The sequence below is a fragment of the Nesoenas mayeri genome, assembly GCF_963082525.1.
Source record: "Nesoenas mayeri genome assembly, chromosome: 11".
In the NCBI taxonomy this organism is placed as follows: Eukaryota; Metazoa; Chordata; class Aves; order Columbiformes; family Columbidae; genus Nesoenas; species Nesoenas mayeri.
The window spans coordinates 2,537,259-2,557,020 of record NC_137563.1 but is presented as its reverse complement, the minus strand read 5'-3'; the positions used below and the strand labels follow the sequence as shown (position 1 = coordinate 2,557,020).

Sequence of the window (19,762 nt, the reverse complement as noted above, 5' to 3'; positions counted from 1 at the left end):
TCCTACCCTGCAATGCCACAGCTCATTGCTCCACCTCCTCTTACTTTCATGACACTAAACTGAAAAGAAGAGAGATCCACTGTAATGAAATGTCACCTTTATTTCAATTTCAGTTTTCTAGTCAATAGGATTTTGCAAATCAATGTTTACTCCAAAAGAGATTTTTAGTATGAAAAAAGACTTCATAATCAAAGAGTTTTCTTTTAATCACTTCTTCAGAAATATGTTTTGATAATAGCAACTGCTCATTACAATAAAAACCAGAAAAGGCATTCATTTACTGCGGCATGGGAAGTACTGCCAGTTCTAAATGCCCTACATAGTTTCTTTAAAATTCTTACGTTCTTTAGGCCTCAACAAAAACCAAAGCTCCACTTCCAGGTTTGGTAGCAAACAGACTGTTATTCTCCGGTGCTAACCTTTGGACATCGCTTTGGTAATAAGCTTTTTTAACATTTTTCATGAACGTGTTCAGCTTGTCAGTAGGCACCATTGACACAGTGCAGCCGCCCCAGCCAGCTCCAGTCAGACGTGACCCGATGGCCCCAAATTGCCTAGAACAAAATAACAGAGAAAAAATTGTGTAAAATAAACCAAAAAGGAGTCATTTGTCATATATAAAATTCCTATAGAAAACCAGTGAATACTTTGCTCCAAAATGCATCTGTGTCACCTGATTGTTCTGAAGTTCACTTGACCTTAATGCAATTTGCAGTTACAACTTTGGACAACAAAAAATGCTGTTAGTTTAAACCGCAATATAGTCTTTTCTGTCCATTCCGAAAGTCACCCTCTTTTATAACGCTTCAGCATCCGCTGTTTTAAGTATCACAGTACAACTGAGAAGAAGAAAATGGGAGAAGAAAGGAATTGTGTTAGCAACATTCATAAGACATCAGAAGTGAAAACAGATATAGACAAAAATAACAAAGGAGGGTTCAGAAACGAATTGCACAGGATGTAGGCATGCAAGCCATTTTCTAATGTGGCAAAGACAAATAGCTCTATTCTTCCAGGACACATCTCAAACATGCTGAAGATTTACAGCTTCTGCAGGACTGCTGAGCGTGCCGGCCAAGAAAAGCAGAGTCGGAAACGCTTCAAAAGCCAGAGGGTCGCTGCACTCAACGTCCGTTGGTGCTGAACGGCCAGGGTTGGGTGTCTCTCTTTAGAGGAACTGCAGGAACTTCACAGATTGACAGCAGTAGAGGTAAAGTAACAATTCAGTCCCAAAAGACAAAACAAATGCTCTCGCTAAGGAGGATGAATAGAAGGAACAATGACAAATAAATGGCATCCAAAATAGAAACCATTCCCAGCCTCAAGATACTGGCCTGCTAGAAATGTCCTACAGCAAATCCCATGCCATTGCTCTGCAAGATTCAGACACCGTCATGGTAGGATTTAGTGGAATTATTTTCATGAATTCACGTACCTGTGTTCCTGATCTTTACTTAGATGCAGAAAAAAATAAGAAAATAGCATACAATACATTTCTCTGGGGCTTTTCCAGCCCGGTCAGAACAGGATGATTTAGAAAACTCATTTGAAACCTTATGAGAGATCTAATCCGATTTGCAAATACTTTTGACACGTTTCCAGTACCTATGCATGGAGAGGTTTGCCAGTCCTAGAACGTGTTTGAGGGAGATACAGCACCATGTGAATACCATTGGAGAATGACAGCTCACTCCGAGGAGGCTGTGCTAATACTTCGTATGTGCATTTTATGTTAAATGAGTCTGGTCTACTGCTGGGTTAGCAGAGGTTTAGGTCAAATTGCAAGCAAGTACTTACATATGTGTTTGATTCTAAACATGCTTACAAAACTCCTTGAACAGAAACACTTTCTTCAGTGTGTCTGTGTGGTGCCACCCTTCGTATTGACTCAATTTTGTGTTCATTCTTTATTTCCTGTTGCTGTTTTATTTTACTTATTTTTATTATTATTCCTGTAAGCCACTCATCCTCTGATGCAATTTTTGTTGTTTCTGGTCCATAGAACCACCTCCTAAAATGACCAGGATCCAATCCAGTCTCTATTGCAATTAATAGGCAATATTACAATTAATAAGGTCCAATCCACTTTTCAAAGTCTGCTAAATCAACTGCACTCATCTGGTCTGTTACCTCAATCAGAACTTTGTATTTCAGATGGTGTCTTGCTTTTATTTTGGTAGGCAACTGAAATCCCTTCAGAATTGTTCTGACCCTTTTATTGATTTCATAATTCTCTGTGGTCATGCTCATGCCTCATTTTTACTGAGTCATTTTAAAATAGTTGAAATAAAGCATAATGTAGACAGAAAACATGCCTGTTTCAGAGCTGAAGTCACTGTGTTTCAAAACACTGTGGCTAACGGTTTCAAATGTGGTGATGTGATTAGACACTTTGGGCTTCATGCTGGAGAACTCAGCATTTTGATGGGCAGTGCTGTAACACCTAAAAATTAGGTACCTGAGGTGACACGGCGTTAGAAGCGAGCACCTACTTGTGCATCTCCTGGAGCTGTGGTGCACGGGAGACACCCAGATCAAACAGGAGAGTTGCCTTTGGAACTGCTCTGAACTCGTCTCTTTTGAATTGTCCCACAGTTTGGTATGTGGAAGTGATAGGTAAGACACTGCAGTACCTCATTTTAAAGATCATTGTGCTTCAAGACACAAAAAAATCAGAGAAATATTGTTAATTCTAAATGTTAACAACTTAGAACCAGCTAATCAGAAAACATAGAGATAATATGATGTGCTGGTTTGACTAAAAATGAGTTAATTTTCTTGGTGAAGCTAGCAACCTTTCTTTTTCATAGCTAGCGCAGTCATTATTTGGACATAGTCTGAGAACAAGAGAGAACGGCCCAGCACAGGGTTCATGTTTGAATTGCTCTGGTTGAGCGCCAAGGCCGCTGTGAGCTCTGCCCGCAGGTGTGAGGCAGCGCGGGCAGGGCTGGGGCGCAGCTCCACAGCCAGACTGAGCAGCACGAGTGTTCCACCCCATTAACGTCATATTTAACGAGAGTCGGGATCTTCCAGTCTCTTTCTTACCAAAAGATGGAGAATAAGGGAGTGAAATAAAGTTATTTGCAACACTCAAGGATTCTGAGAGATTTTCAAAAGTACCTGACAAATTCAGGAGCTCAGATCCAGTTTTTTGTTCCTTGAGTATTTAGTAAATCTTCTGTGCTACTTACTTGAAAAGACTAACAGTAAACCAGCCATTAAGAGCACAGATAGGTTAGAGAAAGTACAAGCCTTCTGTCTTTGCAAATATTAAAAAAACAACTGACCAAGTGGTGGTTACAGTTTTCAGCACTACAAACCACAGAAGTATGGATCCCTTTCTTTCTTGGCAGAGGTTATACAGTAAAACATAAAGATCTAGGCAAAACAGAAAACATCTGGATATGCAGATTATTCTTCACAGTTTAACCTTGTAAGGAGAGAGCAGCAGTAGACTCGGGCAATTCTCTGGAATGTATTTTTGGAAAGGCTTTTTAAAGTTACAGGGCAGCTGTAGATCGTTGTAAGTAAAGAACGTAATTTATGTAGTTCCTGGCCATTTCTATAATCACATCAGCCAAGTTTTCCTAGAGTGACTAGTGATCTTATGTCTCAGAGTTTTTTAATGTACAACATGAGAAAATTTAAGACTTTTTTTTTTTCCCCAATAGTTTCCAAAAATTAGAAGCTGGCTTAAGCTGCATTTGTCTAGAACGGCTATAGACAGCTATACACTACAGAAATCTAATCACAGGATCAGAAAAACATGGAAGAATATCAACCTTCTTTAGAAGAAAGGTACATTTCTTAGGAAATACTCTTGATAGGGCAAGACTGTAAAGAATAAAGAACAAATAATTTACCTGTTTCTGTGCAATGAATGTAGTAAAACCACCCCAGATTAAATCACTTTAATATACCTATTAGAAGTCTTTTCACGCGAATGGCACTCTGCGGTGGTGCTGAGCTCCACTCACCATACTCGCTGTGGGCTCTTCTGCTGCTAAGTTAGAAACCTGATGTAACATGGGCACAAGTATCACTTTTTTTCCTTCACTGTTTATATTTTGGTCCTCGGAACTGAAATGCTGTGATTAGTTTTAACCGAATTTAGTAAAATCCAGCGTTGCGGCACCAAGGCAGCTCAGAGCAGCAGCTGTGAAAGAACAGAGCTCAGCAAAAACGACAGACCGAAGTTTCGTAGCCATGCTGAGCTTCGTGCTGCAACAGCCTTGCGGTAGCACCCATGCTAGTTTGTTTAAACGTAGCACAGGTAGCTCCACTCTGTAGTCATGTTGGCAAAGGTCAGTTGACAGATGCTACTGACTGAGGTGCCAACACTGGGCAGTTACTCTACCTGACAGTAATGCAGTGTGAAGTTTTAAGGCTTTTCCTCTGTGAGCGGTGTCACAGAACAGGCAGCGCTGATCCCCTGCCCTACATCGAGACTTTGTAACCCAAGATCTTTGATAATTTGGTTGAGCACAGTTTCTGTCTTCAGCTGACTCTGGAGACAGGTCTCCCTTCTCACATGTGGATCAGCAGTTCCCTTTGAGTAGCGGGATGACCATGGTGGAACTGCCCCGTGAGTGAGTGTCGCAGCTGATTCTGTTATGTGGTCATTACGTGATCCAATAAACTGAACACAGCCTGTGAGTTACGTGTGGGATTGGCTCCCAAGAGAAGGAACAAAACTTGTATTGCTAAACTACTGTCAGACTGTCCAATGGCTATCAGGGCTTCTCTGTGTTTTATCACAAAACAGCATGTGTACCCCATATGCAAAATAATCTATGAATGTCCAAAAGTCTTCTGTTCAGTTTTTAACTTAGTAGTTTTCTGGCTCAGAGGCCATTCCATCTTGTCTGCAAAAGAAATCAGACTATCCCAAATAATCATCAGTACCATACTCTACCAATTTACAAACCTGGTAAATGGGTATTACAATGTACAAAATCCGCATGAGCGCGGAGTAAGAAAACATGTGTCTGTGAAATTCAGATTTTCATTATAAGCCAGACTAATTCATAGGCCTAAAAATATAATAGTAATAAAAAAGGCCTGCTGCTGCTAAGGGAATGTTTTTGTAACTTTAAAGTATTTATGTAACTTTCATTTTTAGATGGTAAGGTATGCGTTTCTTATAGCGTCAAATTGAAACAGTTTCTGTTTGCTTCAAGACTGAAAGATATGGAGAGGATGGGATATTTTGAGGGAGCATTTGCTTCTAAAAGACAGTGAAACAACATTTCTTGACTTCAGGCCTGCTAACACTATGGCCCCCCCGGCATTGCCCTTCTGGCAGGTAACGCCCTGGCTTAGGGCAGTTTCCCAAACTAAGCACAACCATCTCCGAGGAGAAGCAGGAACCTCAACAGATGAGCGGAAGCACGAAGGTGGCATCACCAGGAGGGAATGAGGGAGGTGACGGTGGCAGAGGCTGGGACGCAGCAGTGCTGGGCAAGCTCAGGTGGCAGCTGTGTGTTCCCCGAGCCACTGTTAAAATGATAACGGCCGCTGAATTCCTTCTATGACCACGGACTTTAGATCAAGGTTAGCATAAGGTATCGGTCCTGTGACTAAACGTACCAGAAAAATGGAAATTAAGAGGCACTGAAACGTGTACCTTTCATGCTGTCCTGTGGTATGGATGAAATACTGCATAGAATTTGAGTACTAAGTATTTGACTGGACTTTCTGTATTAACACATGGTTATACCAGATCTCATCATCCACTGTAGCAGAGTTATGAAAACAAGGGCCTGCTACACACAACAGCCTGGGGGACTGGACTAGGTGATCTTTTGAGGTCCCTTCCAATCCTTACCATTCTGGGATTCCCAGCTCACTTCATGCCATTTCTCAGACTTGGTTTATTCTGGATAGAGGATACGAAACGAGGGAGGAATAGAGGGAGAAGGGACAAAATGACACTCGGGGAATGTATTTTGGAGCTGAGAGGGCTTGTTTTATCCTGGCCCAACTGAGTCAAGGAACCCAGCTAAGAGAATGAGGCCGGAGCAGAGATGGAGACTGAATAACGTAGGGAAAGATCAGACACACGGTGCAGAGCGGAGAACCAGAGTGTCAGCCATTGGAACAGCTAACACACTCATCTTTTAAACGGTGAAAAGCTGTCCAACCTCTCTGATACCCTGGACAACATATGTTTTTTGAATTGGAAAAAAATGCAACAGCATTTCACAATATACCATTATGATTTTAAGGCGGTCTGAGAATGTACAAGAGCTTGCTTATGCCCTGGAGTTCCCAGGGCGGCAGTACTGACATGGTTAAGAAATACACAAAAAGTAACAGTGTTCAAATAGAATAAGATGATGTTTTAAGAAAACCAGTTATGACTTCTACAACTTAACAAAAGAATAGCCAACAGTCTAACGTAACACTTGTGATGATGAGTCACTCCAAAAGCAAAGTCTGTAATAAAGCCATAAACTGCAGCTTTCATCTGAAAGTATTACACAGATGGCAGCGGGGAAACAATTGACCATGTAATGTCCCTGCAGGAGATTAATTTTGTAATAAGAGACAAGAATACTTTCATTTTAAAATTGCAATAGCCAACCATGTCATATTTTCTCATCAATTCAAACAATATTCTCAACAGGCGATTACTCTTCCTTGCAGTCAAAACTTACAGGCAGATGTCTACCAGGCGATCCAGTTCAGGACAGCTGCACTCATACATCTCCCTGCAGCTGATATGGCTCTGGTTCATTAATTCTCCCAGCAGCTGGATTGCATCGGCAGGTGCTTCGTTGCAGATCTTCTTGAATTGCAGCACTCTGGCAGCTTCACTATACACATGCTTCGCACGCTGGTATAACTTAAAGGTGGAAACTAAACAAAATGAAAACATGAAGTACTACAGTTACCATTAATATTTGCTACAAAAGAACCATACAAAAACATAGTTGAATTAGATCTTTTTAGTAATTAATATTTGATATTAGAACCCCCTAGACTAAAAGTCCTCTGCAAAAGCTCACCTACCTCTTCTTCAAAAGCCCGAGTAAAATCACATTTAGAGTTCACATTGATAACTTCATGCATGTGCTCTAGTTCTTTGTGTCACTGAACAAAGCCACTGTCCTTTTACTTTGCAGAGGCAAGCCACAAGTTCAAGAGTTGGCAGCCACTTGCATTAGAGCATTAATCTAAAGCTTTCAGATTTTCAAATACCAGCAAAACCGAGTGATGAGAACGCAGGAAGGCTCCTGGTGCCCTGCAGGGAGCTACTGCCCCAGGGTGGCGTGTGTGGCTGCCCCAGGACAGGGCTGCATCCATCGTGTAACTGTGCAGATGGACCTTTTCTTGAAAAAAAACAACCACCAAACTACACAAAACCCAGCGGTGTTACCAGCATGTCAGTGTGGATGCCAAGAGGTGTCAAGCCCGGCCAGGTACTGCTTAGAACTGACCTAGTAAGATTAAAGACTCGTGCAAGGATTTTCACCAAAGCTTTTCTATTGTGCTGTGAAGCAGCAGTTCCCTGGGAAGGGGGGGATGCCCAAACCTGTGTGGCCATTGGGGTAGAGACCTCCACCAAGGCTGAAAAAGGAAGGGAGTGGCTGTGGTTAAAGGCTCCTTAAGCTCCTACTCCTATTTACAGAAGGGTTTGGCTTGCAACTAATATCTGAGAATTGATCTGCCTTTCCTGCTTGTGTTGTAGTTCATTGTTTTTCACTCCTAATATAGTTCTGTTTGATTTAATGTCATGGCTGCTATTGAGGAGTATTGTTCACCAGAAGCATACATGACATAGTTTAATTTATGAATAAATTGGCTTACTTGAGCTGCTTGGGTGGACTTTAAGTGGACTTTATTCTCTATGTGGAGCACCTACTGCAGTAAGTTTCCTGATTTCATCACAACTTAAGCACGCTCTTGTTAGAGCACCTCAGAACATCCCTCATTTTCTTTCTACATGTGAATTCTCTTTTAGAGTAAGGTCTCTGAGCTTCTGGTCTCTCTTGCTTTCTAAAATGGCTGATGAAACACTCCAATAGAAGTAAAAGGAGAAGAGAGACAAGCCCTGTATTCAAAACAGAACTTGCTATCTGACCCAGACACATGGAGTTCCCGCTTGGCTGTTGCACGGAGACAGCCAAGTCCTGGAACCACTTCTGATGATTTCAACAAGCTGCATTTGCAAGTATATGTAGAAATCTCCTTGAAAGACTGGAAATAAAATTACACTCACTAAGTCTGTCACAATCCTTACAGACTAAAACTTCATCAGCACCTGTATAATTCCTTTTTATTTCTCCAGAGTAAGTGTAAATCGCTAGTGGAAGTACTGAAAATACAGTGCTGAGAGAGACACGAGTAGTCTCAAATGATAGAGATACATCGAACATCAGTGTTCTGCTACTGGTGATATTGCTTCTGGTGATATTTATTTTGTAATTCAATACCGCCTGCTACTGAGGAACCCTGTGTTGCTGTCTTTTGAACAGCCCTCTGAACGTGTCTCAGACTAGGACAGCAATGGGAAACTGCGTGTGCCCAGAAACATCTTGAGAGTATCGCACAGAAACAGCACATTGTGGTCTCCCATTTAGAGGTGTGTTCTACCCCACTGGGTTTTGTTGCTGCTGGAGTTACTTGTACTGTGTTTTGCAGAGCAATGCCTCAGTATTTCTGAACGCTGAAGAAAGGGAACTTGGCCTATTTTTAAGGATGGTTTCTCTTTAAATATTCTTTTCTTAGAAGCCATTGTTTTAAAGCAAGGAGATTTCTAAATGTGCATTCGTTTAGGGAATATCTGAAGTTGCGTGAGAGATTGCCATAGCTCACACTCTCTTGTAAATCACCATTGAACAGTAGTAACCCAAAGAATGAACTGAAAACATGTCTGGTTTCAATTGTAAGGCAACAGACTTGCCAAAGGCTGTGATTGATTCAGAGACCACCCTTTGGTAGAGCAATGCTCTACTGGCCAGATTACCTTAAAAATCTCTGGGGTTGTGTTGTGCTCATCATGTTATGAATTGGCAACCAGAATGGGCGCACTGGCCACCGGCCAGGAGATCTGAGCTGTGTCCTGGGCAGCACGGGCTCCCGGGAGAGTCGCGGTGCAGGGGAGCGTTTGCTACCTTGACACCGGCTTGCTGTCCAGGCCAAAGCAATCCTGTCAGGCAGCTGGACCTTATTTTCAAGCTCCTTTGTGGACGTTTATCAAATCAGTATCGATTAAAGGCTGGTATCATTATGTTAACTATTGGTTGGTTATGAGCAGCATTTCATTGCAGTATATTACGTTTGTGTTTGAATTTCTTTTTATACTTTGCTTTTCATCTCTGATAGCGTACTGCTCAGGTAAAATTGTCTTCAGAACAGCAAACACCTCTGTGTTCTATAAGTCCTATTATAAAATAATGAAACAATTCACATATTTTTGGCTTTCAACACCAAATGCTTCTGATAATGGAGAAACCCTCCTGTATCTCTTCTGTTTGGCTGGTTAGTCCAACTAACCGTTTCTATTTAATAAAAGATAGCAAAGCACATGTGGTATTTCCAAAAATTACATCCGGATTAGAATCTCCTTGCCACACCACTGCCTGTATATTAGCTATGCATTCATAAAATCGGAATTACTAGGACATGCCAAAGAGCATTGGGAGCTGTGATTTCAGAAGAGCGCAGGAACCGATCGGAATCCGCGTGCTTCATGCAGCCGCACTTTTTTACAATTAAAAAGAACTGATTTCCTAAGCCATGCTCTGTCATGCTTAAAGGAAACAAAACCGAAGTGCACAGGGCCAATTAGTTTATATTGGAGCTAGGGCTGGACTTGTCCGAAGAGGAAAAACTGAAGCCCTCAAAGTGAACCTTGTGGTGTTGCACAGGACTGTTACACGGTCTCACCCTCTGTGGTGCTCCAAGGCGAGCAAAACAGCAGGGTTTAGGGAACTAATGCCAGATTATGAAAAGCATGTGGATCTGTTATAGCGTATGGAAATTAGGTACCTAATCTGACTGAAAACGTAGGTATCTGGTGACTGGAGGGGAAGCTAAAACTTTTGGTGCAGTGCAACAAGCTGGCTGCTCCCTGGTGTCAGAGCGATCGTCCAGGACACGTCTGAAGTCGCGGTTCTTCCCCAAGGGATCTGCGCCGCAGGCAGTGCGGGTGCTCTGCTCTTTGAAACGACGTCGTGCCATTCATGCTGACAGAGGTTTCTATTCGAAGGATCTGGTCTCTGACCAGAATCGAGCTCTCAAAAACTGTTCTGTGAAAATCACCACACGCTTCCTCTGCCACGTTCTGCATCGCTCCCTGCCATGCAGGACTGAACTGTTTGATTTCAGACCTAGGCACGCTCGCACAATCAGAATCTCAGGGTCTCTTTTGTCCCTTTCTGAAAAGACACTATGAAGATTGAGATTTATTTTGTATGGTATCAGCTGCACACAGAAAACGTTTCTTATGGACTCAAGTGAGGGCGAGCGATACCTTTTATGGATTGGAACAGATACAGATCTAAGAAATTAAAGAAACCTTTAAGGAGGACAAAGAATCCTGTACCCAGGTCTGCTTGTAGTGACATTTTGTCACTAAGTTTTTCACACATTTCGCCTGTACTCAGCAGTTACTCCACCTTCCAGGTCACAGCCTCGCTAACGGTGTTTCTGAAGTGTCAAAGAGGACACACGGAACGTTGTACAGGAATCTCCTGCACTGTTAACCGCTTTGTATGACTAGGCCTTATCTATTTTTCAGCAGCTCCTGCCAACCCTTTGTGGATTCCCCGCACCCTGGCTCTGTGCCTCTGCCCAGCATTTCTGTAACCGCATCTGTGAACAAGCAGATTCAATTCACTTACAAACCACCAAATGCCCTTGTAAGAAACAGTGACAGTTTCCAGTGCACTAACAGCTCACACTGCAGCAAGAACCTTCCCGGTTGTTAAGACACAGCAGACTGGCATTCATGGAAGTTTGTCCAAAATCCATACAAAGTATCGTAAAACCAAACAAAAACCTGGCCTATTAGTCCCAAACAATTGTGGGTTAATTAAATATAACAGAGAAGTTTATCGTGGGTTTTCAACTGTATGGTCATATTTTTAATTATAGCTTTACAAAAAATGTGCAAACCTGTCCGCTCCAATTACAGGGATTTTTTTTCTTTATAATTAAACGTTGTGGCTTTTCAGCTATTCTTATTATTTATTACAAGTTCAACTTCAGCAGATTCCTTTCTTTAGTGGCTTCCTGTACAATTCAATCTGACCTTTAGCTAAAGAACAACCTCTTTAAGCTATAGATTTTTTTCTAGTTGCTTTGGCAGCTTCCTAAGATACGTTTCACTGTAGATTAATGAGCTACACATGGCTGATAGGACTGTTAGAAATTTACAACAGGAAAAACTCACTGACGCAAAATCATGTAGGGGACAGTTTCTACCACCATTACTCATGTGGAATAGTACCCTTCTCTGTTAGGCATCCTGCTGATTGAACATGATGAGGGTGAAGGTTTCTGGCTCGCAACCTATGTAAGAAAATGCTGCCAGATGGCTTTAATTTGAGCCAGATTGTGAACCCCCTACTTGAAGTGGGGAACAGTTACTCTACTGGGACTACTCAAGTAACTGTTTGCAATCTGGCTTTCTGAAAATAAACCAGGGGACGAGTCATTGCTGGATTTAGCGACCCATTTAGCAGACACCTGCTTTGAGATTATGGTAACTACTGGTTTAAAGTGATTCTTCCTCCAGAGGAATGGTGGCATTAACGAGGCTTTTGCAACTCAACCAACCCAGGCCGTTCAGGGCCTGTCCCTAACCTGAGGTGCACCCCAAAGGCCTCTGTCCCCCAGGCAGCAGCCACCTCTCTGGGGCTCATCCTAAGTAAACCATGTTTTGTGGAAGGGGATGGTACGTTCCCAAATTTCTCTGTGGCATCAGGCTGAGGTTGGAGTAGGCACCTGGACCCCCAAACTGGGAAGTGCTCTTAGGTCTATCAGTTTGGGGGTAACTCCTCTTTGTGTAAGACAAGGGCACTCTGCTAAGCTTTATGTATCCCAGAGCAGCCTGACAGAACATCTGCAACGCCACCTTCACGTACGCCCGTCTCTGCAAATAACGTTGAAACTGTTCTTGCACTGAGATCACCATTAATACAAATTACTTGGCAGGGGGAATGAAAGGCAACTCAAGCACCACTCACTGAAGCTACAGCACAGATTTAGAATTCCCTTTCCAGGGGACAAATAGGAGGGCAAATCCACACTGCAAATGGATGCCTGCTCCTCCCATGGCAATTTAATTCCCAGGTTTAAATGTCAAAATTAGCTTACAACTTCATATGTAAAAAGGAAAAATGGGTTTAAAAATACCTCGTTTAAGAAGGAAGAAACATTTTGTGGTTAAAAGAAGGATATCCTTTCGTGGTGAAGCTTATAAATACTTAATGTCCCACAAGCACCGCACACTAAATGCTCTGTGAAGCACTTGAGTCCTAGCCAGAATTATGGCACAGTGCACCTTAGAAAGTCATAAATATTGGTTTTTCTAGAGATGTTCAGAAGCCACAAGTGCAATCCCAGTGTAAGCATCTGCAAGGGAGATTGAAACTCAGGATTTTGAGGTGGCTTTAGGCACCATCTGCACTTACCCAAACGTGGGGAACAAGTGGGCTGTACAGTGGGGACCCGTGGAAATCCTTGAGCTCCTGCCCAAAAAGGGATGCAGCGGTGCCGTGGGCTTCCAGACCCAGCCTGGGACCTGCTCAGAGCCTGGCCGTACCGTTTTGTGGGGATGTGGAGTTTTTATCTGGTAAGCACTGTACCCTTATTAAACTTTATGTAAGTATACAGTGCCATCTCTGGAGGAGTAGAGGGGGAGAAGCTAGACGTAAGGCTGGCTAAATAACATTTACATAGCACCTTCAGATCCTAAACATGAGACACAATGCCAGTACAAAACGCTGTTTGTAACTATCACTGGGCTTTGAATAATAAAAAGAATTAAAATGACTGACAACTTATATTCAGCCACAGAGAACACTCAGAATCTAATAAATATCTACATAGTAATTTTCATGCCTTAACATTATAATATTTTATCAGAAAAGTTGCTAAGACATGCACAAAGGAAGAATACCCTAAATGTTATGGCTCCTTCTTCATGTTGAACAAAGAAGTTCAACAGCGTTCTGAAATTCTCTGCAGAGATCACTTATTTTCAGTGTGTTCTCTCTCACACGAGGCAGCCAGCTATTGTCATTAAAATATACTGAGAAAGAAGACGGGAAATAAGAACAATATTTTTGTCAAACAGCCCCTGGTTTTCCAAAGCCAAGGTACAATGTAATTTGTTTAGTGTGTAACAAAAGCAACCAGTGGATTTAGATTCCTTCTTCCTGTGACTGTCTGGTTTCTCCTTTGTATACAGTTGTACAGAAATCTGTTATTTAATTGTGTATTGTTCATGCAAAGAGGCTTTCAGTATAAGCCATTTTAATTTCCCTTATCAAATGAAATCATGGTCATGCAAGTTTAAGAGATTCCGGTCAGCAAATGCTATTCAGAGTCACAGCATAAAATTTCCTTTGAGTTTCTTTATAGCTTTTAGGTTTAAATTTTTTATCCAGACTTTGGCTTTTGAAAACAAATGAAAATAACTTGTACAAACAATTCCAATCTACAGAACTGTAGAACTGTGTTTGATAAACCAAGTATAAGGAGTACAAACATCTGTAAGTTAATAGTCCTGTATTGCTGCTGAAGGGGAGAGCAAGGGGACAGTGTAAAAGATTCACAACCTTGTAGTTTCCCAGGAGAACGCTGCAGGGTGCAGGTACGTGGTTCAGCGTATTTCTGTGCACGGACAGCACAGAGTTTTCATGACTCTTTCTATGGAGATAAAGAGCCGGATTCAGATATTGTATTCCATGCTGGTACCCTCCGGCAATGTAATTAGACAATATTTTCATACTCTTTGAACTGGGGTTCAAAACAGGTTCTCGATTAAGGATGTAGTCCTTGCTCAATGTATAAAGTTTGCAGTCATTCCAGACAGACTGATTATTTCAGTATAAGCATCAGTATAGATAGATATGTACCGATATATACGCATCGAAAACCTACCCTGAAAGCAACCTTGGGAAAGACTGGCAAGGATACAGTTCACCTGCAAACCACCAGAAGTGTTAAGGCCACAGAATGGAAACACGAAGTAAGGATTATTTTAAGTCCTTAAAGAAACATTCTGATCTCACTTAGAAACCTGTTATGAATGCAAATTAATTATTTCATAAATGCTCTGTTATTCGATATTATTAGCAACCCTATTATATGCTTCCAGGATACATTTCATGGGTGCCAGTGCTCATGACTACATGGTATAATCATAAGCAATAATACATGAGCAGTCTATAAACAGTAAATTATTAACTTCCACTAATGATTTCCTGAAAGCAAAAAGGAATAGTGATAGTGACAGAGATTTCTCTCTCAGGACAGACCTAGATGGCTCGCTGCCCCGTGCATGATTATGAAGTGATCATACATTTAGCAATTCAGAAGCAAAACCACAAGCTCCACCTATGCTGGTCTTTAACACCAGTTAAGGGAGAGCAAACAGGATCCCAGTGATGCCGTAACCATCCAAAATGTTTGGGGTTGTACGAGCTATTGCCTAAAAAGGAAGCCTAGAATAGATTTTTCCCTAGAATGAAACCTGGGTTATTTAGCGAGAACTCTCAAACAGCACAGGTTGATCTAAAATAGTAAGCGATCTGCTACCTACCATTTTAGAAACAGTTCAATCAAAATCAGAGTTTTGCTCTCTTTTAAGTCAGAAAATCGTTATTAGCAATTCTTTCACTTGCTACCTAAAATTCTGGGGAAGTATTCTGGCAAGACTTCCACTTGCACTACATACCAATACCTAAACTTGTATGTAATGCACACTGTACGCCAACCCCCAGCATTTCCTATGCCCTTACCGTCTTGCGTGTTTTGAGTGAGGACCTGTGAGCGGAGCTCCTCCAGGCTAATTCCCAGGCATTCCGAAATTTCCTCTCTGCTGTAAGGCTCGGGATGCAGTTCCGCCTCCACCACGGTCAGCATTTCCGCCAGGCTGACTCCCAGCCCCGTTTGCACATCGTGGAGTCTCAACATATTTTTCCAGTCCAAGCCTTTTGACTTTGCGAGAAGCTAAAATACAAAAAATAAAACAGAAAATAGCATGTCTTTCTGTTTAAAACTATTTCATTGTCCATAACCACCTTTGAGAGCCATCTACTTTCTTTTACTTCTTAATATGGAACCATCAGAAGGCACTTTCTATCAGTACACAGCAGATAATCGTATTTCTTTCTAAAAGGTCTGTGAATGGCAGATATTCTTCCGTCAAATCAGATATTGTCTGTAAAAGCCATACTGGTATCATTTGTATGGTCTTAAATCAGTAACTGATCTTTTTCCATGGATGTTGTTACTTCCAAGCACCTTATATTAGCCTTTTACAATCGCATTCAATTGCTTATACAAGCGTTACAATACTGTAACCCTGTAAGTCCCTAAGAAGTCTGTTGCTGTACTCTTAGAATTTGCTCTAACATTTAAAACCCAGTTTGATATTTCAAATATGCTCCTGGAATTTTCTGATGAACATTTGAAGTTGTCATTAAAACTCTTTCTTCTAATAGCCTAAAAATATGAAAGTAGGTAAAAGATTTGTGTGGTAGAATTAACTGTAACCCTTCTCAATCTCCAGGGTTTAAAGTAAAATTTAAGTACATTCTTTTCACACCCAATTTAATGGAAGTTTTGAGCCTTGCAGGAAGGTTACGATGCGTTAGTCAGAATCTGCTCCATTCTTATGATTGCTATAATGTGGGTTAGTTATAGATACATCTGGTTTTCCTGCTCCAGGCAATGATGTCATGCTTTGCGGATCTTTGTGATGTTTTGGCAATTGCCAGTAGTTACTTCAACACCCCAGAATCCTAAAAGGAAACATGTCAAAGAGGCTTTTTTCTGGAAGGTTCCTATGTGAGTTGATGGTCTCGTGTGCCTAATGAAAATGGTTGAGTAAAGCAGCTTTCCTCAGAGGGTGGAATATTTTTAATGTCACGAATTACAGAATAATATTAAGCGGACATTGTGGGATCCTATTGATGTACCATCTTTGATTTTAACGGACTACTGCAGAGCAAGGCACAGAGCAGCAGGTACGTGCCAATGTCGTTTTACTGTATTCATAAGCACACGACATACCTCCAATTCTGCACCATTTAAATGGAGATTAAAGCTTCCCAGTGTGCCAGATCAGGCGGGATGTTTGCAGAGAGGAGCACAGCAAGATCAGGGGATGAAATCCTTTTGCTGTTCAAATCACTGTTAAAACCTCTCACCAACAGGGCCAAGATTTCGCCCACTGTTTTTTGTTATTCTTTCCAATAAACACTGGGTTTGTACAAGATTGGTTTGAAATCCTTTATGTCTCAATTCAGCAAAGCCATTAACTTCCTGGGTTAAAAAAATGATGGGATTTACACATGTCTGAAAACTAGTTGCTTTGTGCAGAATAAGAGCGTGAAATTTAGGCAGAAGATCTGCTGTCCAGCTATTTGCTATAGATTCTCACCCTCCTGCTCTCCTCCAACAGTGCTTTTGTAGGGGTCCTTCCAGTTATGCTTTATTACAGTATATAAAAATTAACTACTTTTGGTGCCATCTAGTGACTTGCTAAGATTTATGTGAGGCTTAGTAGAGCAGAACAAACAAAATCCAATCAAAATCCTAATCATATGACTCTGTCACCATCTAAACCAGAGTTTTGTATGTTCAGAAGCAGAGAAAGAAGCAGCACTGTCTAGTGGCTAATGCAGAAATCGGGCTGAGAAATTTCTTGGAAAAGAGTGATTAAGTCACTTCTGGCTTGCTTTCCAAAGGCTCTAAGTACCTATAACCCTACGGCCTTTATGAGATCGTATTTTAGCTTCATGATAAGTTAGAATAACAATTATGGCTTTATTTGTTTTACTTAAATACTCAATACCTCTTATGTCGGTGCATGTTTGTGACATGTTCTTAAATCTGCTTCAAGGTGGTAATGGATTTTTTTCCTCGTACTTTAATCCTGATGTTCAGCATCCCCTAGACTTTTATTAAACAGAACTAACAATTTACAAAAAAAATGTCCTATAAGGTACCAAAAATTTTTCTACTTCCTTTTTAAATAAATAATCCCCTGTAGCAACAGGTCATGTGTATTGTCACATCTGTTCCCGTTTCTGTACTTCAAGGGAGATGGTGTTTTTCAGAGGAGCGAACTGGGCTGGGGTTTTACAGGTCAAATGTTCCTAATGGAACCTGACCCAGTCAGGCCAGCGGGCTGGGCTTTGTTGGAAACGTCTGTCCTGCTTATATCCAAGTTTCAACCCTAACAGCACTGGGAAAAATGTTATGGGCAAACAGAAATGGTTTTTGAAAATAATCTAGCTGCAGGAACTCAAACTGTAATGGACACAGAACAGAAATGGGAAAAAATCCCATCTATTAAATGTACAAAAGTAATCTGAATACTGATCCCACTGTTGGATATTTTCTTGATGATCTCTGACTAGATGGATTAAAGACGTGGACGTCATCCAGCTGGCTCTTAACTGCCAGGATACAGCATCTGTAGGCTTCATTGTCCTTTAGTGTTCAACACGGGCGCACTGGGGAACTCAAAGTAACTCAGAGAAAATATCCTTAGTAAATGACAGGACAAATATAAATAAAAGGAAGTCTGACTAGCAGTAAGTATAGGAATACTTAGCCCTTATACAGCAACATCGCTTTATCACACTTTATATTTCCGTAATGTCATCTGAGCATCTTTCCGTATTTAACGAACATTAGTTGATTAACTAGATGTGGTTCCAGTTGCAGACGTTCCTGGCACCACTTTGGAGCTGACAGTGAAGTGCACAGCACGCGCTGATGCTCTCGTTCATCCTGCAGCACCTACTGTGTGAGTTTTCGGAAGTATGAAGTGCAAGTTAATTTCCTTTGGAATTGTGAGTGTTCTGCAGAACATAAGCGTCTTTAACCGTACTGTCCAACGGAGTACAGGAAAGCGCTCGGGGGCTACAACAAGAATAGCGAAAGAATGACTGTCCAGAAGGGAAGCAAAAGGAGCAGAACCTGGGAAAGTTAGTTTTGTGAGGATGATCAAGAGTTCACTTTGTTGTAGGACAAGCTGACATCAAAATGTTCTATACTGACACCAGCAGGGATATCTTGCGTTGGTATCTTTACTTACATGGAACTTTCTGCAAACACAAAATTCTAGAATGACCTAAAGCAGAGAAGGAAAGAAAAAGGTCTATCCTAAAGCATTTACCAATGAGAATTTCTTTTTAAAATAGTATTGTTATTTCATACTTCCATGAGCTTAATGGTGCTTAAAAGACTTCCCTGCTCCTGCTGATGTACCTGCCCTCCTTCACCCCACTGTGACCTGTTCCTAAAGACAGTCTCTTCCTGGCTCAATGTATTTTCATAGTGTGTGCAACTTTCCATCTGGGTGGCATATGTTTAAAAGCAGACAGGTGTATGTTGTTAGTCTCCTTAAAATCAAGCATCTGCTAAAGGTGCCTTTTCAGAGATTGCATCACACATGACAGGAATGTAAAAAACAAAACAAAACAAAACAAAGCCCAAATAATAGCCTTTCCTTACCACCTTTTCAGTTTACTGCACAGGACCAATCAATTAAGGCAATTTAGAAAACTACGATTCAATTCACAAAATCTGGTATATGGAACAATATGGCAAAAGCTTTTACACCTTAACGCACTCATCGTAGTTTGTGTTTAGAACAGATCATCTGTGAAGGCTGTTCCTTATGCAAAAACATTTCCAAAGGCTCTTCCTAAAACACACACTTAGTCAATTAACTATCATAAACTAGAGGCTTATCAGTTATGCCAGAATCAACACACAGAGAGGTCCTTATCTTGATTTTCTTAATAGCATCAGAATCTTCTTATTAACTTCAGTGACAACAGCTTTAACTATGGTTATTGGTGCTATTGCTTTTACCGTATCTTACATACACCTAAACTGCAGCTTTGTTCTTGATACTTGAGTTTAAAGCCCACTTAAAAAGTCATTTGAAATTTAGCTTCCCTCCTGGAAAAATATCTCAACACATCATTTTATATTACATTTTGTCAGTATCTCATCATGTCTTTTTGTTTTCCCTCACATTAACTACGGTAATTTTTCATAGAGTTATGATGCCAACAGATGCTCAAAGTACTTTTGAGTATTGCTCAGATTTTGGCCACATGTTTTGTGGCAAGGAGTTCCATGCTGCAGCTCTTCAGACTTTCATCTAGATTTGTGACCCAAATTCTGTTCTTTCACACGGCACACTGTAACTGCAGTGAATCTTTATGCTTAATCCTGACTTAATCTAATCAAAGACAAATCCACCGTGTTCCTGTAACAAATTCAAATCAAACCCTACATCTACACATTCCTAAATGTATGGTTTACAGAAATCCAGAACTAAAGTGGATTTTTCATGATCAAATTCCATACATTTTAGAGATAATTGCAAGCGGTAAACTGGCAGCACAACCTAAGTGTTGGATTTTGATTTGAGCCTGTTTTTAAGCTTTACACTGACATACATGCTGCTATGCAGCATTTCCAATATTACTTCCAGGCCTCTAACTAGTAGCTTTGATGTCCTCTAAATCCTAGGAAATACACATCTATTGCCATA

At 41.0% G+C, this 19,762-nt stretch overlaps 1 protein-coding gene across 3 annotated transcripts in view; it reads right to left on the bottom strand.

The window, feature by feature from the left end:
- Window positions 1–319: 319 nt before the first annotated feature.
- The window catches only part of GALK2 (galactokinase 2), a 46,066-nt gene continuing 26,623 nt past the window's right edge, over window positions 320–19,762 (bottom strand). For all 3 annotated transcript variants that reach the window (XM_080350875.1, XM_080350874.1, XM_080350876.1), the window contains 3 exons: window positions 14,979–15,189; window positions 6,660–6,861; window positions 320–554 (listed from right to left, as the gene is read on the bottom strand). In XM_080350875.1, the coding sequence (XP_080207001.1) occupies window positions 347–554; window positions 6,660–6,861; window positions 14,979–15,189 (621 nt within the window). In that variant the 3' untranslated portion in view covers window positions 320–346. The remainder of the gene's footprint in view (window positions 555–6,659; window positions 6,862–14,978; window positions 15,190–19,762) is intronic.